At 38.7% G+C, this 26,847-nt stretch overlaps 1 protein-coding gene across 1 annotated transcript in view; it reads right to left on the reverse strand.

The window, feature by feature from the left end:
* The window catches only part of abcc8b (ATP-binding cassette, sub-family C (CFTR/MRP), member 8b), a 38,343-nt gene that overhangs the window by 8,579 nt on the left and 2,917 nt on the right, over positions 1-26,847 (reverse strand). The window contains exons 3-27 of the mRNA XM_072694632.1: positions 26,585-26,726; positions 25,876-25,997; positions 24,445-24,611; positions 22,337-22,579; positions 19,486-19,674; positions 17,829-17,993; positions 17,538-17,693; positions 16,777-16,911; positions 16,396-16,558; positions 15,071-15,111; positions 14,489-14,640; positions 13,183-13,291; positions 12,914-13,045; positions 12,752-12,824; positions 11,988-12,093; positions 10,941-10,973; positions 10,752-10,790; positions 9,540-9,638; positions 7,851-7,953; positions 7,705-7,785; positions 7,268-7,405; positions 6,969-7,082; positions 5,276-5,360; positions 2,580-2,609; positions 1,382-1,626 (exon numbers count right to left, since the gene is read on the reverse strand). Of these exons, the coding sequence (XP_072550733.1) occupies positions 1,382-1,626; positions 2,580-2,609; positions 5,276-5,360; positions 6,969-7,082; positions 7,268-7,405; positions 7,705-7,785; positions 7,851-7,953; positions 9,540-9,638; positions 10,752-10,790; positions 10,941-10,973; positions 11,988-12,093; positions 12,752-12,824; positions 12,914-13,045; positions 13,183-13,291; positions 14,489-14,640; positions 15,071-15,111; positions 16,396-16,558; positions 16,777-16,911; positions 17,538-17,693; positions 17,829-17,993; positions 19,486-19,674; positions 22,337-22,579; positions 24,445-24,611; positions 25,876-25,997; positions 26,585-26,726 (3,062 nt within the window). The remainder of the gene's footprint in view (positions 1-1,381; positions 1,627-2,579; positions 2,610-5,275; positions 5,361-6,968; positions 7,083-7,267; positions 7,406-7,704; positions 7,786-7,850; positions 7,954-9,539; positions 9,639-10,751; positions 10,791-10,940; positions 10,974-11,987; positions 12,094-12,751; positions 12,825-12,913; positions 13,046-13,182; positions 13,292-14,488; positions 14,641-15,070; positions 15,112-16,395; positions 16,559-16,776; positions 16,912-17,537; positions 17,694-17,828; positions 17,994-19,485; positions 19,675-22,336; positions 22,580-24,444; positions 24,612-25,875; positions 25,998-26,584; positions 26,727-26,847) is intronic.

Genomic DNA, 26,847 nt, shown 5'->3' on the forward strand with positions numbered 1-26,847 from the left:
ATTATTAGAATGGTGATTTGTTCCATTAATACTCACATAAATGTCATTGAATCATTGGGAACCAATGGGAAGCTGATATCAGAGGTTTGTGCCGATATGCTGTGTTTGGTTTTTGCCAAATGTGGCCAAAGATCTCCGAATGACATTGTTCCAGAAGTCTTGTGGTTTGTTCAGCTGCAACTTTGCAAACTTAGGCCGTGTTGCCATGTTCTCTTTAGAAAAAAGAGGCTTTCACCTGGCAACCTTTGCAAACGAGCCACACTTGTTCAGTCTTTTTCTAATTGTACTGTCATTAGCTTTAACATGCTAACTGGTGATGAATGCTGGCCTTAAATTGTCTAGGGTTAGGGTTAGGGCCATATAACTAAAGCAGAAACAACTGTTTTCTCACTAAGAGTATATTAAATTTTATATAAAAAATATGAGTCTGTATCTGTAAAATATGCCATGGGTAGTTCTATTAATGAAATTATGCCAATACACACATGGACAAAATTGTTGGTACCCCTCAGTTAATGAAAGAAAAACACACAATAACAGAAATAACTTGAATCTTACAAAAGTAATAATAAATAAAAATCTATAAAAAATGAACAAATGAAAATCCGACACTGATTTTGAACCATGCTTCAACAAAAGTATTTAAAAAAATAAACTCATAAAACAGGCCTGGACAAAAATGATGGTGCCCCTGAAAATAATGTGACCAAAGGGACATGGTAAATCAAGGTGTGTCCACTAATTAGCATCATAGGTGTCTACAATCTTGTAATCAGTCAGTGGGCCGATATATAGGGCTACAGGTGGTCACTGTGCTGTTTGGTAACATGGTGTGTACCACACTCAACATGGACCAGAGGAAGCAAAGGAAAGAGTTGTCTCAACCCACCATTGTGGGTTTTTCTTTCATTAACCGAGGGGTACCAGCAATTGGGGCAGTGGTGGGGCAGTGGTGGCTCAGCGGTTAGAGCGCCGGGATATCGATAACAGGGTTGTGGGTTCGATTCCCGGGCTCGGCAAGCTGCCACTGTTGGGCCCTTGAGCAAGGCCCTTTACCCTCTCTGCTCCCCGGGCGCTGGAGTTGGCTGCCCACCGCTCTGGGTGTGTGTGTGTACTCACTGCCCCTAACACGTGTGTGTGTGTGAGTGTGTGTTCACTACCAGATGGGTTAAATGCGGAGGACACATTTCGCTGTACAGTCCACACTGTACAGTGACGAATACGTGCACCTTTACCTTTACCTTTTACCAATTGAATTTATTCATTTGGATGTACAGTATCTATACGTATCTACACACCATATTGTTCTGCATAATAATAATGAGGAGAAGAAGAAGAATACTAGTATATTTGGGATGAAATGCCATGTGCTGTCTCTCACCTGTGTAGCTGTGCAGTTGCTATCAAAGCCATCTATTCGAGCAGCGATGGCCTGAGAGGTCCAGTGAGCCAGCCAGTAGTCTATAGCCAGCATAAGCGAGTGTTTGGTGAGCTGGGAGAGGATGAGCAGAGGAAGCAGCAGGAGGCCGGCTGCCTGCAGGTACGTCCCGAACGAGCTCCACGGGATTGTGGCCCTCTGGTCCAGCTCTGCAGCCAGGCTATCCTCATCTGTAGTCATGGAGCCATCTGTGGGCCAAGCAATGCAACTTTATTATTTATTATTATTATATTTATTTATTGACAGAGTTCATGTAAGGTGCAGTTCGGTTTGCAAGGATGACAGAAACAAATAACTAATAGAACTGAAAAATCTGAAGCATAGCCTTACTGATGACTGCAGGGTTGAACCTTGTGAGGGTTTTAAGGCATGCACAGTTACTGTTATTGGGAGCTAAATGATGAGGTGCTGTATTGAAGAGCCTGTATCATGGGACATTTGTTTGATGTAGTATGTAAACACTGATAAAGATAACAAATATGGTCATTAGTCCTAGTTGACGTGCAGTAAATGAGCCATGCAGAAGGTATAGAGGTATAATGTGTACACTATAGTAACTAGTTTTTTTTCAGAAATGCTGATATATCTTCCCTGTCATGCAAAAACCTTGTATCTCCAGTCTTGCCTTTTTATTTATTTATTTATAATTTATTTGTCATTTTAACCCAATTGTCTACCAAATTTGGATTTTCCTAATCTCTGTTCATGTAAACTCCCCCTATCACTACCAATGCCCCCAACACTAGGTGGGTGAAGACTAGCTCAAGTCTCAGCTTCCCAGCTCCGATATCACAGATAACAGATGCATTTACTGACCAATATCACACTAGGAATGATGTGGGAAGGAAGTGCCATCAACCCACCCCTGAGAAAGCAAGGCCAATTGTGCTCTCTCGCACTCCAACTGCTGGGGGCAAGGAGCATGACCCAGAATTCGGACCAGCGATCCTCAGATCATAGTGGCAGCACCACCATTTTTTCACTTTTTGATATAAATTGAATCTGGAAGTTTCATGACCAATAGAAATGACTTGGAATAAGTATTTTTGACTGTAAAGGTATGCTGCTAGATATATAAGGTGTGCACAATGTTATTCATTCCATTAGATAAGAGCAGAAAAGCATGCCATTTAATCCAGACCTTTAGGCTGATTGACAGTAATGTGAGAGGCTGATGATAAGTCCACATAGGGGAGGCCACCATAGATGTAGAGAACAACAACAGACAACAGAGAGAACAGTACACACAGGTCAAAAGATGACCCTCCCTAAAACACTGTGTTTCACTTGGAATTATTGTATGTCACGGTATGTCATGATTTCTGATTCTCACAAAAGTGTTTAAGTGCAGGGGCACATAAGGAGATGCAGATGAGAGTAACTTACATTTTGATACTTACCTTTATATATTTATTCATCAAATCTCACAGTTCTCATTTGAAAAGAACAGATTTTGAATTAGCGTTCTCTAAAGAATTATGTTTGACCACCAAGAACCTCAATATATTGTTTGCATTATGCATAGATTCTTTATACTTTATATTATTTTTTATGACACAATCAAAAATTGGTCTTCAGACTTTTTGGTTAGTTTTCTTTTGCCAGGCATAACCCAAAGAACCCATTGTGGTACCTGTATTTTTTTAATAGTGCAATTCATAAAATTCAAGTTTGTTATAATGAATTAAGAGCAAAACTTTCTAAACAATAATTCAATTCCTTTAGAATGTATTAGGAAACTATTATGTGCACCATCAGACCTCAAAATTAACCACAATTTCATTCAATTGTTTGATAGAAGGAATATGAACAATAAAAACAGTACAATCCATTTGTAATTTTCTTAGATTTGAAGATAGTTTAATGATTATACGGACTGTATAATAGGATTGGGCATAATGGTAATATGTAAACCAAAGTATTTAAAAAATGAAACGTTGTTTTGGTACTTTGAAATTACGACATGTCTGATGTGTCAAATCTCTGTTCTGTGTCTAACTAGTACATGGTCAAATAAGATAATTCCCCTGTGTGCATTGGAGAGAGCCACAGGGTGGAAGGACTATGTATGTAAGTGTAGTGTTAGGCTTAGTTTGATTAAAAAGGAGAGCAAGCAAACCTGGACGAACCAGTCTAATGACTGTGCCTTAAAACAGTGGAAAACACGCCACAGACCATTCACTCGACTTTGTGTTTCTGAGATATGAGGCTTTATCCTCTAACTGTGTGTGATTTGAGCCTCAGTTAGCTGGAACATGATCTATGCTGGGCCATTTAGCCTGCTAGCTAACTTATCAAAGCCTAGGTAGTCAGCTATGAGTCCAAACGGTCTCTCATTTAGCCCTTCTGTTACTCCCAACACCATCACTCAACTTCGCTCTCTCAAACACCAGTTGGAAGGCCAATTACCCACTCCCCATTTTTTTGAGTTTAGACCAGCAATCCTTAGATCTTAGTGGCAGTCAACCATAGTGATTTTTATCAATTATAATTGACTACACCATTTCAAATGACTTTCAGATTGAAGAACAGAAATCAGGCATCACCACTGCCACTTTAATCTCTTTTTAACGACTACACAGATATCAGAATAGCAGCAGCAGAGACAGATGCACAGGGGATCAAGGCTTAGACTGTAGCACAAAGTCCCTTGCTTAATAGATAAACAAAATTAAGCTCTGACAACAAGAATGGGCTGATAACCACCAATCCTTCCAAACATGGTCTCAGATTTTCACTTAAAAAAGAGTTGCACTGAATTTACTTTCTTCTTTTGACATTTGCAGCATGAATAAGCACCTAAAAGGTCTGCAGAAAGTGTGTGATGCAGTCATGTCAGCATGGACCAGAATCTCAATTAATTGCAGAATCCATGGCATCAAAAATTGAGGCTGTTTTGAGAGCAAAGTGAGTTTCTACACAGTATTAGTATAGTGCTCCTATGCTGTAAAGGTCTTAGCAAGTATCTTAAATATAATCTGAATATTAATAATCTAATATTTCTCTGTTTGATGTTATTGTAATTATATTTAACATATTTAAATTAACATATCAAGTGATTTTATCCAGTAAAAAAATCCTATTCTATTGGCAGATACTTTTGCTAATTCAAGAAATAACAGATACATAAAATGACATTAAATTACCTAAACATTTGTAAAAAATATGTATATTTTGCAAAACGTTATTTAAAACATAATAAATAAATAATGTTTGTACAACTATGCAAAAATGACAAAGACAGTTTTTATTACAGTGTAATAAAGTGTTCCTAATTCATGTGTTATGATATACACACTTCTTATAAAGAATGTATTTGGCTACATTCAGTTGCACCCATTGCTGCACAGACAGCTTGTATTGCCAGTTCAATAGCACTCTTTTGATCAGATAAACATGAACCTATTGATACCATGCCTAATGCTAATAAGCCCAACATTGAGCTGTGGAACAGAGGAAATGTGTGTTCCCTGGAATGATAGATGGTGCTCCATCCAATACGTTTTTGGATGAGTTGGGGAGTTGGAAATAAGGTGGAGTGATAGACATCCAAAATCCTGACCTCACTAATGGTCTTGTTACTGAATGCAATCAGATCCTCAGATCAATGCTTCGAAATCTAGTAGAAAGCCCTTCCCTGGACAGTAGAGACAGTTACTCCAACATAAAGCAGGATAAACTCTTTGTAATACCCTTGGTTTCGTAAGAAACAATAAATGAGCAGGTGTCCCAATACTTTTGACCATATAATGCACTTTAGAATCAAGTCATGTGAATGCATCATTCTTTTGAAGCAAAGATAGAAAGAAACAAATGCATTATGGACTGATAGTTTACCTTCATCCTCATCTTCTGTGGCGAGGGTGTCTGTAGAGTACATGGGCCTTCTAAAACTTTTCCTCTTCAGCTCTACGCTGTTCTCCTGAAGGAAAGTTCAGTAGGAGCATGCAGTTAACGTCTCATTATCCAGGCCATCTGTTTACTTAGGACTTTGTTTAGTCAGAATAATTCACAGGGCCGGAGAAACCAGTCCAAAGCATGTTTCTCTACAATGCACCATTTCGCTCACAAGTCCCTATCAATTAGACAGAAATCTGGAACTCTTGGTGGAATTCCCCTTCAACTGTAATGAAAGGAAATTAAGCCTTAAATGAAAGGTCTTGATATGGTAATTAAACAGAAGAAATCATTTCATCATTAGGAGTCTCATGGCTATGTGCAATTACCAGATGATTCATGGTCCACTGCAGAGGCCAGTGGCAATCATTAAGTTGATTCGGATGGAAATTTCATCATGACTGACTTGTTTACTGGTTCATTTGCTCAGAGTACTCTTGTCTCAGAGACTGTAGCAAACATATCATGTATTGAAACTGAAGAGATACTGTAGTGTGGTCTAAATTTGATGCAAACTTAACGAAAGACAAATTCAGATGTACAAATCAGTTGATACATAATATAACTGTAACTGTGATTTTAAGGAATAAGAGGTCTCAACTTGTTAATGAATACTGTTCTTGTAGTGTAACTGTAATTTTAAGGTACAAAAGGTGTGAACCCATTGATACTGTAAATGTACTGTAACTACTTATTAGATATTAAAGATATGACTCTATTGATACATACTGTAAATGTGCTGTAACTGCAATCATAAGGTATGTAAGGTATGAACCCATTATACATACTGTAAATGCACTGAAATTGTAAGGTATGAAAGGTATGAATCTAGTGATACATATGGTAAATGTACTGTAACTGTAAATTTAAGGTAAATAAGGTGTGAACCCACTGATACATACTGTAAATGTACTGTAACTGCAATCATAAGATATGTAAGGTATGAAACCACTACTACATACTGTAAATGCACTGTAATTGTAAGGTATGAAAGATATGAATCTAGTGATACATATGGTAAATGTACTGTAACTGTATTTATAAGGTATATAAGGTGTGAACCTATTGATATATAATGTAAATGCATTATAACTAATTATAAATAAAGGAAGGTGTGGCCCTGTTGATACATTTTTTGTAAGTATGATATCAGTATGAAATATATGAACCTATTGATATATACTGCAAATTTATTACAACTAATAGGAGGACCTATCAAAGGTATAAACCTATTAATATATACTGTAACTGTAATTGTAAGGTATGAAAGATATAAACCTATTGATATATACTGTAAATGTATAATAACTAATAGGAGGACCTATCAAAGGTATAAACCTATTAATATATACTGTAACTGTAATTGTAAGGTATGAAAGATATAAACCTATTGATATATACTGTAAATGTATAATAACTAATAGGAGGACCTATCAAAGGTATAAACCTATTAATATATACTGTAACTGTAATTGTAAGGTATTAAAGATATGAACCTATTGATACATACTGTAAATGTACTGTAAATGTAATTGTAAGGAATTTAATACTGATACATTTCCCTATCCCAGCATTAGAATTTAGACATTCCTCAGACTAGTATAACAGATAGGGTTCTAGTGCCCTTATTAACCTTGTCTTGTCTGTTCATCAAGGTCCTCCAATGTTCATACAGTTCAGGCTCTTCATACTGGATGTCCTTTAAGGTCCCTTGGGCCTGGACTGTCCCGTCCTTCATGGCTATGATCTGGAGGGATTAGAAAATAAAGCACATGTAATATAGGTGACTGTACTGTAATGTCATTCCATGTGGTTTTCCAGCGTATAGGAGCTGTGATATGCAGTTGTATACACCCTGCTCTGTTGATCCTGGGCTTCGGTGTGCTAATAAGATGTGCTAGTAAGAGTGTGTGAAGGACATGTGGTTCTCACCCAGTCTGCATGTGGTAAATACTGCAGTTTGTGGGTCACCAGTACCACAGTCCTCTTCTCTTGTCTGAGCAGCTTTAGAATGCCCTCCAGCATCAAGTGGTCACTTAAATGTATGTCCAGGGCTGAGAACGGGTCATCCTGAGAGTGAGTGATGGAGACATATTCACTTGTTACTATAAGATGGTACTGCATAGCCTTGAATTGTATAATAATAATAATAATAATACAGTTATTAAAATATAACTCCAATTGACCAAACAAATTCTAAGGAAGCATAGAGGCCTTCCATATTGGATAAAGGCCCATAGGTCAGAGCACTAGTTAAGCAGCCTGTCTGCGTCCGACATGCTTTCCAATCCACACAGCTCTGTCAGTGCAGCCTGAGGAGAAGCATGGCGTTCTGTAGAGGCAGTGACTTACTCTCTTGCTGGACTCACCAGGAATACTACACTGGTTTCCTGATAAAGTGCCCGGGCCACACTTATGCGCTGGCGCTGACCTCCAGACAGAATAATTCCCTAGTAGAAAGAAACAGAAGCGCGTGAGCATACACTCCCGCACACCCATACACAATCTATTAAGCCTGAGTAAACAGACCTACCCTCTCTCCAACCACGGTTTGGTCTCCTTGAGGAAGTGTGTCAATATCAGGCTGAAGCTGGCAGGCTTCGATCACCTCCTTATATCTGAAGATAGATAGAGGAGATGAAAAGCAGTCCAGCATAATTAATGTCTTTTTTCATTATTTTAAATATTTTAAATTTATATGTTTTATATAATTTGTATATTGAATTACAATTTTACAGCAGAAGAATCACAACAAATGTAACATTTGCATTTTAAATACAGTAAAAAAAAGAGAGACCATTTGTTCATTGTCCATTCTGTCTTTTTACCCCCCCCCCTCTCATTTAAAATGAGATTAAACAAGTAAAGAAAAAGTATATATCATATTTCTAATATAATATTTATAAGCAATCAACAATAAACAGGCAACCCCAGTACATCATTATAAAAAGAACTGAAAGACATTTTAACAAACCCTTTTATGCACTTTTCTTTTACTAATGTTGCTGTTCATTATTATACATTATACTGTTATGTTTTTATTGTAGCAATCACCTAGCAACACCACAGTAACTACCTGGAATACCATACCAACCACTTAGCAACCCCAAAGCAACAATCTGGAATATCACAGAAACAAACCAGTAAAAACAGGATCAGCCCTGGGACCACCTAGCAATACTGTACCAGCCCCTTAGCAACACCACAGCAATCACCTGGGATACCACAGCAACCACCTAGCAACAGCAGAGCAATCAACTGCAATACCATAGCAATCATACAGTAAAACAAGTTCAACTCAGGGACCACATAGTAGTATCCTAGCAAGTGCCTGCGAGTGAAAACCACAAAACTGTGTAGCCATTCTGCATTTCTTCGCTCAGCTAATATAATAATCTGTGTTGTTGCATATTGTAAAAACAAACAAATAATAATAATCATCATCATCATCATCATAACAATAATAATTATTATTAGTAGTAGTGATGTTAGTAGTAGTAGTATTGTCTATTGCACATGGTGCTGCATTATGTATAGTAAAGGTGCTGTACAAAAAAAATGATAATAAAACATAATAATAATAATAATAATAATAATAATAATAATAATAATGTGTAAAATTGCATTCTTCACATCTCCAAAGACATTAAAAGCTTACTTTACTTTTCCCTTCCTTCAAATAACAGTGGCTCATTAAAGCAACGTGACTCGCCAATGGCAAAACCTGTGAGCCTTAGTGGCCTTCTGAAACCTAGTAGGAGATTTCGCTGGGCATGTAGGTCCCTTAATGAGGAAATCTCATGGACTTCCATGAGACTGCGCAGAGAAAGTACAGTGTGCCCTACCCAACTGTCATTGCATAACAACCCTGAGACTGTGTGCTATACACCCGCTCTAATCTCTCTCCTCACAGCTTCTCCAAAACATCCATTAAAAACAAGCGCAGGAGGGTTTGACAAAAGCCCTTTTTCCGATTTCCAGGAAGCGGTTTGTTAGGTAGATAAAGACATTTCAATTTGGCCTCTGGGTGGAGATTAAAATAAGCAGGGTGAGTTATTATGTTTGTGCAGAGTGGTGTGATTACTCTGCCGAAACAGAGTGTGCCTATCAACAGAGCTCACTTTTCACATGACTAACCAGCAAGAGGAGAAGAACAGAAAGAGTGGCGGTTTACTGTTCTGTCCGAGGCTGTGCTAGGCTGTACCTTTTCTCGTTGGGGGCCGTGTCGAACAGGATGTTCTCCTCCACAGTGGCATTGAGGAGCCAGGCTCTCTGGGAGGCATAAGCCACTGGATTTCGCTTACTGCAAATCAGATTTGTATGGTCATACTAACAGACAAAGACTAGATTCTTGAATTCTTGAACCTAAAGTTTTTTACAGCGAGGGTGATCCAATATTAACCTTTTTTTTAGTTTACCCAATATTACCCTATTGCCCAACCTGTATTCTCCCCCAGTCACATGTAATGTTCTTGACACTGGGAGGGTGAGGACTGACACATGCAATGGTCAACCAAAACACCAGGCAACTAACACACCCAGAGGACAGAGCAGGGTACTCAGCTCTGATGCATCGGCTAGTCCCGGCCAGCATGTGACACAGAGACGTGGGAAAATAGAGAGCCATCTGCCCACTCGGGTTCCAGCTGCTGATTTCAGGCAGCATGACCCAGGAATCGGTCCAGCGATCCTCAGGGCATACTGGCAGTGCTTTAGTCCACTGGAACACTCGGAGCTCCACACCTCTCATCAGAATCAAACTTCTGCAGTCTCTTTCTGACAAACATCAGGAGCTACCTGCAGGTCCCGTAATGACATTTTCTTTACACATCTTGAAATCTCCTGTTGGACTGAGCTTTCTGGGACTGCCTGATCTCACCACATTGGCAGTTGTTTCATTTGTGAATCAGTTTGCAGACAGTAGAGCAGCTGATTTCTAATTGTTCTTTGGATTTTGAATAGAACTATTTAAAACCTCATCCCAGGCTCATCTGCATCTACAACCTTCTTACTGAAGGCCTCAGAGAGCTCTTTGGATCTGACCATGGTGATCCCACTCACTACAAGGAGTGAAACTAGATATCTGAGGTTTAAATAAGACAGGCTCCTCCTAAACCCTCTCTAATGATGTATATTCTGCACCTAATTCAAATGTTGGACCTTTTTTAAGTAGTAGTACATGGGGGGTGTCCTAACTTGTCCCTCACAAGAAAATTGCATTTCTATTAATTATATTCTACACATGATCTTTAAAAGACATTTCTTCAGTTTCGTGGGTTTAGTTATATAGCCTCCATCTCCCAATATTGTTCAAATCACCATCAAATGTTCATAAGATTAAATAGGTTAAAGACACATGGATTCACATGATACTACACAGAAATAGGATGAGTAATTTGCAAAGTACATTACATACTTAGGTGCTTTTGCCTGTGCGACATGATTACCCGTCCCTCTGAGAAAGGAAGAAAGGAGCTCAATAAAGTGAACATGCTTTTGAAATGCTTTAGGCCACTTTGAGTCAATCTAAAGCAATAAATAAATAAATAAATAAATAAATAAATAAATAAGAAAATACAAATGATCTACATAATGCAAACTCTACCTGTCATTTTCTTCCTCATTTTGATCTGGCAGTCTGCAAGGGAAAGGTACATCATTTATTCACCCTAAATGTCCACTTTATTAGAAACACCCAGCTTCTATGTGTTCAGTGAGAAATCACACAGCACACACAGTGTCACTCTAGAGCTCATAGCAGCTCAATAAAGCAAAACACTGCTACCTAAATGAGAGGCCCAATTTATGAGCTCCACCTGCCTTGCGTTCAATTACAGACTGTAGCCCATTTGTAATCATTCACCCTCTCATTCCCCCTGTCATTCACTCAACCTCATTAATGGTTGTTTTCTTACCACAAGACAGCTGTTGACCAGATGTTAAAAATGTAAAAAAAAAACACTTAAAAATAAAGATGCTACAAAAGACTGTGCTATAGATGAACCACTTTTGGCTCCATTAAGAACCCGATTCACGGGCTTACTGACTCTACACTTAATGTAAAGGTTCTTTACCAACTTGCAGGTTCTTCACATTCACACATCTTGCCTTCATGGAACCAAAAGTTGTTCTTCTATAGCTTTATTAATCTTTATTTTTAAAACTGTACCTTGTAGCTCAATTATATAAATGTAAAAAATACAGACTGTAGCCCATTTGTTATCATGCACCCTCCTCTCATACATTTTTGTCCTTTTCTGGCCACAGATATTATTTGGGCGGTGGTTTGGGCGATTCTCAACGCAGCAGTCAGACACTGACGTGGAGGTGGCATGGCAGAAGGTGTGGTGCTGGTACGAGTGCTTCAAGCACAGCAGTTTTGCTGGTGTTATAACATACATCAGTAATCACTGCAAAGTTGAGAATGTTCCACCAAGTGCACCCAAATAAATCTCCAGTCAAGAGCAACTTTGCGGTCAGAAACTGCCCATTGATGGCAGGCTGGAGGGTAAATGGCTAAAACAAGGTGGACCTACAAGATTAGGCTTCTAAAAAAGTGAGCAGTGATAAAAATAAATGTGCCTACTTGTACTGTTGCTCAATACTGAAAGCACTGAACAGATAATGCCACTGCTGTTGGGGGATGTGTTACCTGTTCCATATGACACGTCCTGAGATTTTCTGCATCTCACCCAGAGCAGCCAGCAGTAGGGATGACTTGCCACAACCCACCTGACCCACAATCATTGTCAGCTGACCTGATAAACACACACACATACAAATCATACTGGGAAATCACAGAACAAAAGCTGTCAGAGCATTTGACCTATCCTGCTCACCCCGCAAATTCATTCATTACTAAGTCATTACTCGCAGTGCATTGATTGGCAGCAGCTGTTGTGAGATTTGACAGGCAGACCTTTTTTTTAGTCACTACATACAGTAACAATGAGTTTACAGTAGCTTAATACAACACTACTGGGCTGGACTATCTGTTTTTAGCCAACAATGCTAATGCTAACATTATTTTGATGGCACAAATAACGACACCTGAACTATATAGTCTTAAATACAAAATTAAAATATGAAAATGAATTTTGTCCTAAAGAATAATAGGTTTAATGGGATCTATCATTTATATGTTTACATATGTGCGCCAGAGAGCACTCCTCCGACTTGGCAACCTCCAGGAACTAGGCTGAAAAATACTGATAATTTAGAAAAGCTAGACTTCTTGCCGGGGTGTAGTGTGGTATCCCAGATGTCAAATAGCTGGAAATGTTTTAACAGCTCTTACAAAATCGTGTCAAAATCATCCTGGCATAATATGTAACTTATGTCGATTGAAGGCGAGGAATGGAAGCGTGGCCCCTCAAACAGGCTTTTATGGTTTAAAGTAAACCATTCACAACTTACCAAAAGGAACCTGAATGTCAATGTTGCTCAATGTTGGGGATGCAGCGGTCCAGGTAAAATAGCCATTCACAATCTGTAAAGTCCATCAACATAGTGAATCAGACTGACATCAGTTTTTTAATTTGACTTGGCTATAATCTCCACTACCTCTTAAACTCTTACCTTAATACAAACATTCTCCTCCTTAGCCGAAGTGCTCAGTTCTTGGTCTTGCTGAGGTAAGTTGCTATTCTCATCTTGTTTGGCTTTGTTCTTACGGTTGACCAGCTTTGAGGCCTGGAGCTGCAACATGTACTGGGAAATGACAGTCAGTCCGCTTAGTCCTAATCTAAAGACTGATACTCCAAACAGGTTTTCCAATTCAGCAGTGCAAACGAGTCTCCTCTGAGATGGTGATGTCAAATGTGAAGAAGATTATAGTCTATACTTACCACTGACTTGATTTGACTGTGGTTGCCTGTATTAGTTGGAGAAGGTGTTTTGGCTTCGTGATCGATTTCAATCTCACCACTGGCAAGGAATTCACTAAGCTTTTGCACACTGGAATTAATAGAGAAGAGGTTAAATAATATACATGCTTCATCATATGAGCACTTGCTGCAGCATTGCTTATTCTTTGAAAAATGTGTCCTTATGGTACAAATACACCAAAAATATCCTTGCTGTTATTAGTTGGGCAATCCATTTCTCGTAAGATTTGTAGATAACAGTATGCCATATGTAAGTCAGACACTTAGAGCTTGTTTAGCCTGCAGGGAAGACCTGATTGCTCTGAATCTGCTTGATTTGTAGACTCTAAAAAGTCTCTATATATCAAGTTACAACTTTGCAAAAATGCTGAAAAAGCACTTTAGCTTGGCTCCTGACCAGCATAAGGTGTACATGACCTACATGACCAATCTGACAAAGCAAGTCATCCAGTCAGACTAACCTTAATGATCAGCATCACCAGTATGATGAAGGCGGTTGCCCAGCATGGCCAACCACAATGACCACAATGGCTGAGCAGCAAACCATGGCCAAAACGAAGACCACGCAGGTCTAGCAGTATGACTAGCTGGACCAAACCAGTCAACCAGCTTTACCAAACTAGTCAACCAGTATGGCCAACTTGTTGACCAGCTTGGTCAATTTGGTCAGTCTGATAGATCAGCTAGTCCATTAAACTCATATCAAATGCTGGTGAGGAGCTATGGTGTGTTTTCACCTGGATTACCAGCTTTTCAACCACCTTGGCCATCAAGGAGCAGCTTAGACCATCTGAAACCAGCGACAGCTAAAGCTGTTCATAATCTGAATTTTTTGGAAGGGAAGTGACCACTTTGACAAGTCTGTATGTTCAGACTGCAGCGGCATTTGTTCATATATCCATGTTAGCTGCTAGCCATCAGAACGATCACTCCATCCAGCTAAAACGTGAAACGAACAGGAAATGAATGTAAAATTAATTAATAAGATTAGTACTGATACTATTGTTTCCATATCTAGGTTAAACAGCTCCGGGATTAGTATATTTATATATTTATTTTTCCTGGGTATCATCAGACAGCACAGATGCATGCTGTATGCTGGAACATTAACATCTGTTAAAAGCTTCTTTCGTTGCAGTACTTAAACTGACTTGCCCCTGGCATTGAATTCTCATTGGTCCATTCCTGGCTTCCATACAGAGCTGTTATATAACTGCATATATAGAAGCTCTGATTGGTTCTTAAGAGTCCAGAGACTGTCAATCACCTCATAAGGGCTTTCACTGTTGAGTGCAGGACGCTGGAAAGCAGGAAGAGGGGCGTGACCAAGATGTGGAAGAGTGAGAGGGAAGCAAAGGCCACAGCAGGGGACAGATCGGGGTCAGATGACCTGTGCACATGTACATGCACCACAAATGTCTGTGGAAACACAGCGAAAAGCAAACTGTCTTTATTCATACACAGTAAAGCCTTATAGTAGCTAGGTTAGTTTTATGTGGGAACATACCATAATGCAACTGATTGTTGACTGTAGCCCGATCATAGTCAGATTATAGTTTTTATAATCTGACAGTAATAAATGCTGTAAGTTAACTTGTAACCATATGCAATACAAAACTGGCCTAGATATTCTAAATATATGAAATGCTTTAGGTATTAAATAACAATATTTATTGCTATTTTTTTATAGTTTACCTCCTCAGCCCTCAGAAAAAAATGCATTCAAATCTACAGTATCACAATTTTTACCACAAAATCTTTGGTAAAACTAATCCAGCTTCAGTAGGGTTTAACATAACAGTAGATATTTCAGATGACAATGCAGATAAAGCAAGAGCAGCACACTCACAGTCAGAACTGCTGCAATTGGAATGGCTGCATTCATGAAAACTGGAAAGGGAAAAAAGGCACATTCAATTATTAACCTCCTCATAGTGATTACTGAATAGGTCGTCTAAACTGAATAACTACATAAGTCTATAGTTTAAGAACTTCATTCCTTATGCTGCAGGCGTATTATTCAGTTACAGCTTAAGAAAAACTAGGCCTAACTGGATTTCTCCATTATTTATTAATCATCACTATTTAAGTCACAATTATAATAACTAATGTAATAGCACATAACAGTTGTGCTGTTCATGTCTATTATTAAGCACAATAAACATCAACAGTGCAGGCTAGAAAAAGTAAGTTAACCCCTTTGGAAGTAACTGGATTTCTGCATTGATTCCTAACCCAATGTGGCCTGATCATTATGTAAGTCACATTTATACCCAAGCACAATCTACCCAACTAATAGCAGACAACAGTTGTACTGTTCATGTCTATTATTGAGCACAATAAACATCCACAGTGCAGGCTAGAAAAAGTAAGTGAATCATTAAATAAATAACAGGAACTGCAGATCTGTGCAAGGTTAATGAGGAATGTCAGAGCATTCCTCCCTGCAAATGTGTTTCAGTTCATCAATATTTCTGGAATTCCTTGCCTGCACAGCCCTCGTCAGGTCATGCCATTGATTCTCAAAAGGGTTAAGGTCAGGACTCTCACTTGACCACTCCAAATCATCACTTCAGCTTGTGCCTTTGAATTCATTGTTCCCTCAATGATGGTAAGGTGTCCAGACCTTGAAGCGGCAAAGCCGCTCCAATCCATGATGCTCCCTCTACCATGCTTCACAGTTGGATGAGGTTTTAGTGTTGGTGTTCTTTTTGCCCCATATATGGCAATTTGCATTTGTGCTTAACAGTTCTCATTTGTCTATAAAACAAGTATCACGGAATAGTCAGGTGATCTTGGGCAAACTTGTGACCGGCCACAATTTTTTTCTTAGACAGCTTCCTTCCTGTTGTCTTTCCATGAATACCATATTTGTGATAGTGTTTTTCTTATAGTGGACGTGTGAACAAAGGTTTTTGCCATAGGGTTCACTTACTTTATCTTGCAACTATATTAAACTGTAGACATATTACTCAGTAATTACTGTTAAACAAGGTAAATGTTCTGAAGCTTTGATAGTAAGATGCTGAGGTGTGGTCCTTTATATAGACTCAACGAATTGAATTAGTTAAATAGGTCTTCATAGTCATAAGAGCTTCATAGCCTTCATGATATTGCATTGGTGTTATGAAAATTGTATATTTCTATTGCTTGTAAATGAATGGAGAGTCTCACTGGAGAGAGATGTGTACAGAGTAAAGGCTCGGAGGCTGTCTAGCTCTTTCTGGCGTGTCTGTTCCACACTGGACCTGAAGATGTGCTCCCAGGCATACAGTTTTAGCAGCTTGATGCCCCTCAGCAACTCGTTAGTCTTCTTCAGCCTCTCACTAGAGTGCTCCTATAACACAGACACACACACACAAATACACTTTCATATACAATACTGGAGTCTGGGGTCCGATCTGTATTATATGTAGGAACTTATATGTAATAGAAAAGTCTATTAAAAGCCCTAAACCGAACCCATAACCTTATTAACAAAAAGAATGACAATTTTCATTAAACCCTTTTCTGTTATACTAAAGCTTAGTGTTTCTTCCATACAGTTCAGCCTACCAGTGTGCTTTTCTGTGCTCGAGAGAGCTGAGTGGCCACAAAGTACTGCATGGGGGCCAGAACAGTGATCACTGCTGCTCCAATTAGGGCACTGATCCCCAACAGGTAATACAGAAGGATTACACCAACAGTGATCTGTGAAAATAAGAGATTAAAATGACTCAAAAAAGCTTGTGAATACTCTCAGAGATGATGCTGTTTGCCACTTTATTAGAAACTTTGCAGTAAGGGAGGCTGTAGGCCATCTGTTGATGGTGCCATTGCCCTGTTGCTAGTTGGGTGTCACTATTAATCAATGGTAAAAATGTAATGAACGGTGATCAGTTTACATGAATCTGTACATGTTGGAATTGCAAGACATCAGCACTGCACCAGAGGGGGTGCAATGGACCTATATGAACAATGGTCATATAAAATACAGCTATTCTATACTATACTATACTATACTATGCCCTATAAGTCTGAGGGCAAAATGGAAAGGGAACAAGACCCTTTCTTGGGTGTATCTGTGAACATGCCTGCATGTCGCTATCATGTCAGTGTCACTGCTGTGTTCCACCACTTATATTATACCTGATAAACAGTGGTTCAATGGTTACAGACAGACTAATCATGAATGACAAAGACATTGATTGAGAAACTAATCAACAGGTGGCCTACAGTCTGTAACTGTACACCTACACAGGGGAGTGAATTAAGTGGTCAGTGAATGGAGGTACTGTACATATATATATAAGATAAGAGCATGCCGGTGATCTGACCTGTACTGGCATGGCCCACAGGTTGGGACACAGAAAGAAGAACCACATGAGCTGGTTGGTGTCTCTGGCAACCAGGTTACAGATTTGAGAGACGGTCATGTCCCCCATGGACATGTTGGAGGTGCATAGACGCATGATCTTATTATAGATCTTACACTGAAAATACAGAACATAGGGTGCATATAGGGTCACTAGGTCAAGGAGAAAGGCAATTCAGATAAAAAATAATAATAAGCTGTGAGTAAAGACATGAAAAAATTACAACAGTTAATTAATAATCAACATTAAAACCTGAATGGCTCCTCTGAGTTTAATGCCGGTCTCTATGGCTACATAGTAGGAGGCCTGCAGGAGGGTCCTTTGGAGGAGCAGAGCCAAGAAGAGCAGCACTGCCAACACGTAGGCGTTCGCTAGGAAAGCCTGAGAGGATATGAAGTGGACCCCAAGCAGCTTGACCTGCAGAAAACAGAACGTGACAAATTGCTCATGCAGTTCACACTTCAACACACATATATTGGCAGTATTGATGTCTACTGCTTAGTGAAAAAGGGTGTAAATTAGAGGTTTGTTGGTTCTTTAACCTCTTGATCAGGTTGATCTTACTCAGTTATTAAAGATACGGCTTTTTCATACAGATATGAGACTACAATGTATGGGCACAAGATAGGAAAGAATTCAACTTTAATTGCTTAAAGAGATGAGTTGTTTATTGTAAGTATATCTCTGGTTGGGGAGCATGTTTACCACCCTGTTATTTTGTCTCAGAATTAAACACTCTGTTTTTCCTTTTACAGTCTGCACACCCTTTTCACCTTCTCCACTTTTTTTATTTCAGTTAATTTTTTGCCATGAATACCTATACACACTTACCAATAATTATGGAGTGAAAACAAGTTTAAATAAAATAAGCTGAGACAGTTATGTAACAGTTTTGGGTTTTATGGAATTGGACAATTATACAGGCCTGTTTTATTTACTAGGTTACTTACAGAGCTCGAGGTTCATGGTTTGTCACCTCCATGGGCCAAACTCTCAATATTCAACTATATTCAGCTATTTAAATTCAGCTATGAAAAATTAAGGAAAAAAAGCATAGCATACCAACCTGTATGCATGTAATACTGGCAGAACAATTCTCCCTACTCTGTTGCAGCAACAAATTACATTACTTTATGTTCATGATGTGGGCATGCTATGTACAACTTTACCATAACCAGAGTATGATATATTGATTATTTTCTGTTTTCCAGCATGAGTATGAAAGCTTGATGGGTCATTTCTGACAATACAGCCATTTATTGCAGCTGCACAGGCCCTCATTCAGTTCTTAATCAAAGGACAGGTCTGGGCCATGCGATTCTTGACCTCTATACTCTATATGTTCCTACTCACAGATTGCAGATACTTTCTACAATGTTACAAATAGTAGGGAATTAAATATTATTAAAAAATCCACATCAGATAAAAAAAATATCCAGAATGGCTTCTATTTGTATAATGGTGATCAAACATCAAGGCAAATAACTTGCATAACATACAAAAGCCGTTTATCTAAATTGTTGCCATTTTTTCCATAATGCCACCCTGGTAGTTGTCCTTTATATTGTGTCAAATTATGTCATGATGAACAGACCAATAGAAATGCTCCAAAATAACTTTTTACAATGACTTCTATTGAAAGTAAAGATTTTGTCCTTCTCCTGTAAAGCTGTCATTTTTGCATAAGTGATGAGATACAGTATTTACTATGCATACAGTGTGTAACTGCTATTGAGTGAAAAAGCACAAAACACATATTTTTACTCGATAATTATCAGCAGCTGTTAATATGATAATTGATTCCAAATGAAGATTGAACTGTACTGTAAATAGCAAAAATGTATAATACAAATGTATAGCTTTAATGGTCTCTTATCTGCTCTATATGTGTTAGTAGAAGTAGGTTTACCGGGGGTTTGATGGTGTGGTTGTCGCGGCTGATGTGATGGACGATGCCGGAGATGCAGAGGGGTCCAGCAAAGCCCAGCAGGTCTGCCAGGATGCGAAAGGTGATGCTGAGGAGCAGAGGCCTGCCGAACGCCTGCCGCAGAGCATGCCATATCCACCTTGAACCATGCGCTGGGATAACTCCTCTCTCCTACACAACAGCACACAGACCGACACAAACACACACAAACAGATATATATATATTGTATATACAGTCTTATGCAAAAGTTTGGGCACCCCTTTCATCTTTGGGGACACATTATGTTGACTATCTTGATTTTCCAAAAACATTAAAGCTGGAACAAATCTTCTACAGGGAACATTTTAGATGCAACACATGAACCCCCAGATTATATTGTAAACTCCAGAATGTCATGTTGTTACTGCTGGTTGTGATTTCGGAGTGGACAGTGTTGCATAATAATTCAAGGTTTTGTAATACCGAGATTTCATTGACATAAAATTGATTGCATTACAAAAATATTGTCCCTCTTATCCCTTATCCTTTGGCAAAAAGTTGTCTGCCTCACATACGCACACGAACACAGAATTGGACTGGATTGACACAACATAATGTTTTTTCCTGCAAGTTTGGTTTAATTGTATTCTGCCAGTCGTCTATCAGTGGATATACTGTACCTTTAACTGTAACATTGACTGTATTCATATATTATAAAAAAAATAAGTATAACTTTACTTGGATGTCTGACAACTAACATTCAACTAAGTGGAGTTATGACATAACTAAATTTTGGGAGAAGAACCATGTCTCAAACTCCTCCTCCTGGCCCTCAAGCCTCTTATATAACCTGCTTCTCAGCCCAAGTCCCTGTCAAATAAACGTTGCACCCACCTCCACCACTGTATTTACACCATCACTGCATTCATATACTATAAAATAGTTAAATAACACTTTACTTAGATGGTCTATTGTAGATGCCTCATAAATGCTCACCTGACATTCCGACAACTAACATTCAACTAACGCCCCAAACTCCTCCTCCTGGCCCTCAAGCATCTTATATAACCTCGCTTCTCAGTCCAAGTCCCTGTCGAACAAACGTCACACCCACCTCCACCCTGTCTAATCCCACCAAAGTAAAGCCAACCTGAACTCCAAGCCTCTCATAGCGTGGTCTGTACTAGCAAAATGTTTATTAAATGCAACTTAACTGTAAGTTGAAGAGAAATGATTGTCTATTGAAGAATACCAACACATAACCCTAACCCTAACCTTAAACTTACCCTTCTAGGGCTAGGTTTAGGGTTAGATTTTAGGTTAAGGTTAGGGTTACAGTTAGGTTGATTTAGGGTTGATATTCGAGTTAGGGTTAGGGTTAGATGTAGGTTGACAGTAATTTACATTCAACTTACAGTTCAGTTGCATTTAATAGATATTTAGTTGAATGTTAGTTGATTTTTTTTGTTTTGACCATCCAAGTAAAGTAATTTATAAAGTTCTATTCAGACATTAGCGTGTCCCAGTCTTTCAGCATTTATGTAACGTTCCAAACATTTCCAAAAACATGTCCAGACCTTAATGTGACATCTTACATCAAGCAATTTCACTTCATCCATGCCATAAAAGATGACGAATGAAAGAAAGTTCTTTACTTTCTGGGACACTATACCCTCACAGAGAAAAGGCGACAACAAAGCAAACAAGCAGACACAAACATACTGTCCTGTGCTTTTTTTGATATTAGTTTTTTTGTTTTTCTTCTGAGAGTCTTCTCAGCTCTGCTACTCTGCACATACGTCATAGATTTGGCTACAGCTTAATCCTGTGTAACATTTTGCTGAGTGCAATACAACTCTCCCCTTGATTATCCTCCTACAGTCCTCAGCACCATGGGAAAACACAGTTGCAGCAGTTTCATGAAATAGTTGTGGCAGTTTGTATATACATTATATATCTTTTTTTTTTTAATCAAAATTGGACAATCTACATACCTCAGCTGGGAATGACATCACACCCAAGTAAAACCAGTCAAGCACTCTAATAATTATACACTATTTAAAACATTTCCAAAATCAGTTAGCTAAAGACTTTGGAATTTACTACAACTGATTTGACAATCCTTTACTGGTGTTTTATGGCAAATCCAATTAAAATATGTCCCACTTATTTTATCTAAGGTTAGCATTGTTAGCATTGTCCTAGTTATCATTGTTAGCAATACCAATGGATAACAAAGCATTATACGGTATTTTGTGCATCCAAAAACCATGGAAACATGTCCACAGATAGACGTTAGACTCTAACTGATATAAGCACTAATAAACTGTATAATACTACTGCTTCTATTACTGTTACTGTTGATGTGTGGTGAAGCCATCTTGATTTTAAACTCATACAGTTCAAAAGAAACTCAACGCTAGGAAGACTAGTAAAAGTCTCCTAATGCATTTTGGTCCACACTTTTTTTATTTGAACCCTCAAATCTTCATATTGTTGTTGTATTTTGCCTACAGATTAACCTAACTGCACATAATTTGATGAAGAGCTTTATTTGATTAAGAGCTATATTCACAAAGATCGTCACTGTCACGCAAAAACCTCATATCTCAAAAATGACACGTTTAGGAGAATAAGAAAACTGTACTTCCAGCCATTATGGAGCATTTCTATTAATTTATCCATTGTGGAATTTGGATACAATGTAAAGAACAGCTCCCAAATTCACATTATATGGAGATACAATGTTTTTTCGCATGACACTGTCAATATGTAACACTATCCCCAACACCAAACCCCAAAACAATGGACATAAGTTCTAACCAATTTTTATTTTAGAGCCCTTACACATACCTTTTGTGCATCAAAGGCCTTACGTAGCTTCTGGTAGTTGGTGATGGCTCTCACAGATATGGGCAGCTTGCCAATGGTTTTCAGGTCGATGGGCCTCCTGTGGGCCGACGTGATGAAGGTGTTCATCCACCAGTAGGTGCTCTTTGACAGCAGGTTGACAAAGGGCTGGAGGAAGCGGACTCCCAGGTCCTGCAGGTCTTTGGGGGGCTTCAGCTCGGTGGGATGGGGGAAGAACACGTAGCGCTGGAACACATGAGCACCAGAAGGAGGACAGTGAAGAATTTCTCTCACACCATCACCATAACAGCTAAAGAGGTCATTGATTTGCACAGAAGGACTGACAGAACTTTGGTAACCCAATGGTTATAAAAAAGACACACCATCTAAATATATGTCTTGGGAATTAGCTCAGTTAACTAAACTATGGGCTGAAGATATGATAAGACAACACTTTATTCATCCCTAAGGAAACTGTATATACTAGAAGTATGTATATATATTTATCGGGGGGATGGGCGGGGAGAGGGGGGTTAAAGAGAAGCTATACAAATCATTTACTAGGAGCCACAGTAACAGGAGAGTGAAACTAGAGTGGCAGCAGCAGATCAGGTAGAAATAACAATGCAGAGTGCATTAAGTAATAATAATAATAATAATAATAATAATAATAATATAAACTTTTATAAATGCAGATGCAACAATGCAAAATCGCAAAAATTATTATTTATGGAAATTAAAAATGACTCTTCTGCATCATCACTTAAAGAACTATTTGTAACACTTTTTTTATATAAAGTCTATATAGTCTAAAGGCATCAATTCAACTGAATCAATTTGCAATGATTAAAAGACATTAGAACAATATTCAATCTCACATGCAGTCCTTTTTTTGTCCAAAATAAACATTAAAATCCTGTGTGGTTGTGCAACTGCAACAATACATTGTATTGGGTTTATAAACTGCGCAATCAGATGTCTAAAAATTTGGATAGAGACTCTCTGGACGGTTATCCAACAATCCAAAAAACCCCAACCTCCCGTCACCTCTCCCTCCTGGTAAACAGCTTAAACGATAGGGTGAAAGCGAGGGATTTACACATCACCCCCAGCTCTGGTGGGGAGGACAGATGCAGACCTAACAAAACAGACAGATGACAGCTAGCTCAATGCTTCTGTTCTCTTAATCCTGCATAGATGGAGAAGGCTGGCTGAAAACGTGATTATGTAACAGAGACAGAGAGAGAGAGAAAGACGATCCTGGTTGACATCATAGGTAAGTGTCTTTGTGTCCATTTAATTTGGTAGCTTATTTATTTATGAAAAGGTTTCCCTCAGAGCCTATTTTGTACCAGTGTAACCTTTAACCCACAATATATTATACTATTTACATGTTATTATGTTCGATGTTATTATTCTTTATTGGATGTTTTCTGTGAGCAACTGAGAATTGGACGTGCCTCAGAAAGGGGATCAGAAAATGCGTCTTTAAAGATCAGCTGAAACTTTAGCTTTTCTGATATGATCTAGAACAGGGTTGCATGATACTGGAAAAAATGGACATTACAATTTTTTTTCTGTGATATGCAAATACAATCCAGTGAATTTCCCTTTTCTGTCAAACTGTAAAAACGTTTGCCTGTAATATGACTGCTGTGCATGTGCACATTGTGATGGCACTGCTGAAACTATATATTGTGCAGCCCTAATCAAAGTCAGTGTGACAATTTGTGGATAAATTTAGGATAATTACTAATAATTGGCACATTAATCATAATACACACGTTTACATAACGTTCAATGTGAAGGGCAACCGCTGCTATCAAATAATGTAAAAAAAATTACATTCTCTTTTTGCTGACACACATAATTTGGAGTGGTCACATCAGTGATGTAGCAGCATCCGAACACTATTAGATTAGATTATCAAGAGACATTTACTAAAGACGTCTACTGAATTCAGCTGTTCTTCACTTTATTTAGAGTCCAAGTTCAAATCTGTTCAACTGAGAAATCAATGATCATCTAGCAGGTCTAATATATCCTCTGTTACATGTTAAATGTCTACAATGGACCACTCAAATGAAACCTTTTTTTCTTTTTGGTCTTACCCTGCACAGTATAACGTTGACCTCCACAGCAAGCAGCAGGCCATAGAGCAAAGCCAGCAGGCCTGTGATGCAGAAGCGTAGCTGCCCAACACCGATGTCATGCTCATTGTACTTGGCAAACTTGATGGTTTTAGTCACAAAAGCCAAAATCCAATAGATGAGCAAAGCTTCAAGACAAAAAACACAGCAAAGTGTTACCTTCAAAAAAAGGAGATAAAATCGTAACATTGTTGACTTTACACTTTTTTTCGCACATTTCTTTTGCACAATTTCTCTTTTGGTTAAGAATTGGATTATCTGATTTATGTGATACGCTATATAATGTAGAAATATTAAGGCTGGGGAAAATGTTGATTTTTAGATGCATCTCAATGCACACGACCAATTCTTAGAAAACGATTTTGATAATGCAACATTGACAGAGCGCAAAAGGTGGAACTCAAAAGTGCTGAAGTGTAGCACCTGAACAGTCTGTGGTGTGCACATAACAAAGACGCACAATAAATAAGCAAGAAATCCAACCAGCACCCTCTGCGTTAAAAGCTAGTATATGGAAGCACTTTGGCTCTGGTTGGCAACAACTACAACTGGGTGTTTTTGTTGCTGCCAACTAAAGGGACCTTCGAGCATGCAATGTCAAAGCTTCCACTCAACTTGGAAATGGCAAACTTTTTCACCAATTTTATTGCCAAGAATTTGTGTCTGTATTCAGCCACTGAGATCCAGGGCCTTCACGCTATGTTGCCCACCTTGGAGCTGAGATACAGAAGTGTCCTATCCTGAAGCTATTTTAATGACACAGCAATCCCCACTCTCTACAACCAGACCAAAACTGAAGTCATGGGATCACTGAAGAAAACAGCTAGCAGCTAGCATCTTCATGTGCTCCAAACTAAAGCAGTGAAAGAGAGAGAGCCACACAGGTGCAGATATGGATGATAGTAACGGAGGAATGGCTGATTGTTGCTGCTGGACTGTGTAAATTCCTTCATGTAAAATGTTATGCCCACATGCGCATCAAACCGTGCTGTGCCTAGAGATTCCCACCCCTGAGAAACATGGTCATATTTTCTAATAATGTTATGCCAACTGATTCCTCCATGCTCCACCCACACATTTGTTCAGTCCTAGAAACTGTTCTTTCTCTTCATGTTAGCAAACACCCCAATTTAACTAATACAATATTGTAGTATTAATCTCAGTATTAATCATTAATCAAAATATCTCAAATGATTCAAATTGGGTGACTGGAGGGTTTGTTTAGAGTCACTACAGAACGCTGCTTCTTCTCTCGTTGTAGGAACTTGTAGTGGTGCATGGATGGGTGTACTGAGAGACAACGTAGGACACCATTCAACACACTGATACCATGTCCCTATAACTACACTCAGTCCCACAGTCATCAAATAAAAGTGTTTTCACTGTGCATACCTAGCAGTAAATTGGGGAAGTTGGAAGTTTCTATGTTGTGATAATAGACGATAGAGGTAATAGCAGCCAGTATGCCCAGCCCAGCAGGCATGTAGAGGTGAACATGGCGAGACTGGTTAAACCTGAAGAAAGACAAATGATCGTGTAAGAAATCAACACTTTGGTTAGATTTCAACACAAGCAGTTCAAGGGTTTGATAAATTGATGATTCAACAGTGTGATTAGTTGAGTCACTGATTCAGTCATGGCCACTTTCCACCAGCTAGGTAGGTCTTACTCTGGTTATTTCACTACATGGTTTTATTACATGGTGCCATGATACCTGATAAGCTGGAAGAATGGAAGTTATTATGCATTTCCTGCAAGATAATGAAGCCGCACTACATACTTTCTAACCAGGGTGGACAAAGGTGGTAATACTTCTGTAGTTAAGTAAAAGTAGCAAGGCAAATTGTACTTTGTCTGTACATCACTGGGCAGCTAAACACGCTTGGTGGAGAACACTAGTGGGCAGTTTCCAAAGACACTGAAGCCAATCATACTCTCTTGAAACATTGCCAAGGATCAAACTTTAAAAAGGACCAAGGAAAGGCCCAAAACACAATATACTACTACAACATTCAATAGAACAAAGCAATGGACTTCCATTTTTTGTTGTTTTTACAAATAAGGGTAGATAAATATTAATATCATCACAATGAGCTCTTACCCGTCTGAGACGATCCCCTCGGCTATATCACACACCAGCACGAACAGCAAGGTGGCCGTGAGCAGCCAGCGGACATTATGGCCAGGGAAGTGAAGCCAGGTGCTGTGGTGAATGTGGACCTTAGAGCTCTGGCTGCCCCAACCTACAGAAACCACATCACTCAGACCTTATACACAGAATAAGCACTGAAAATAATAATGCATTTAAGTTACTTCAGTCATCATTTGTTATCATTAACACACTTTTGTCTTTAACTTTGTTCA

The sequence above is a fragment of the Salminus brasiliensis genome, chromosome 13 (genome assembly GCF_030463535.1).
Source record: "Salminus brasiliensis chromosome 13, fSalBra1.hap2, whole genome shotgun sequence".
Lineage (NCBI taxonomy): Eukaryota > Metazoa > Chordata > Actinopteri > Characiformes > Bryconidae > Salminus > Salminus brasiliensis.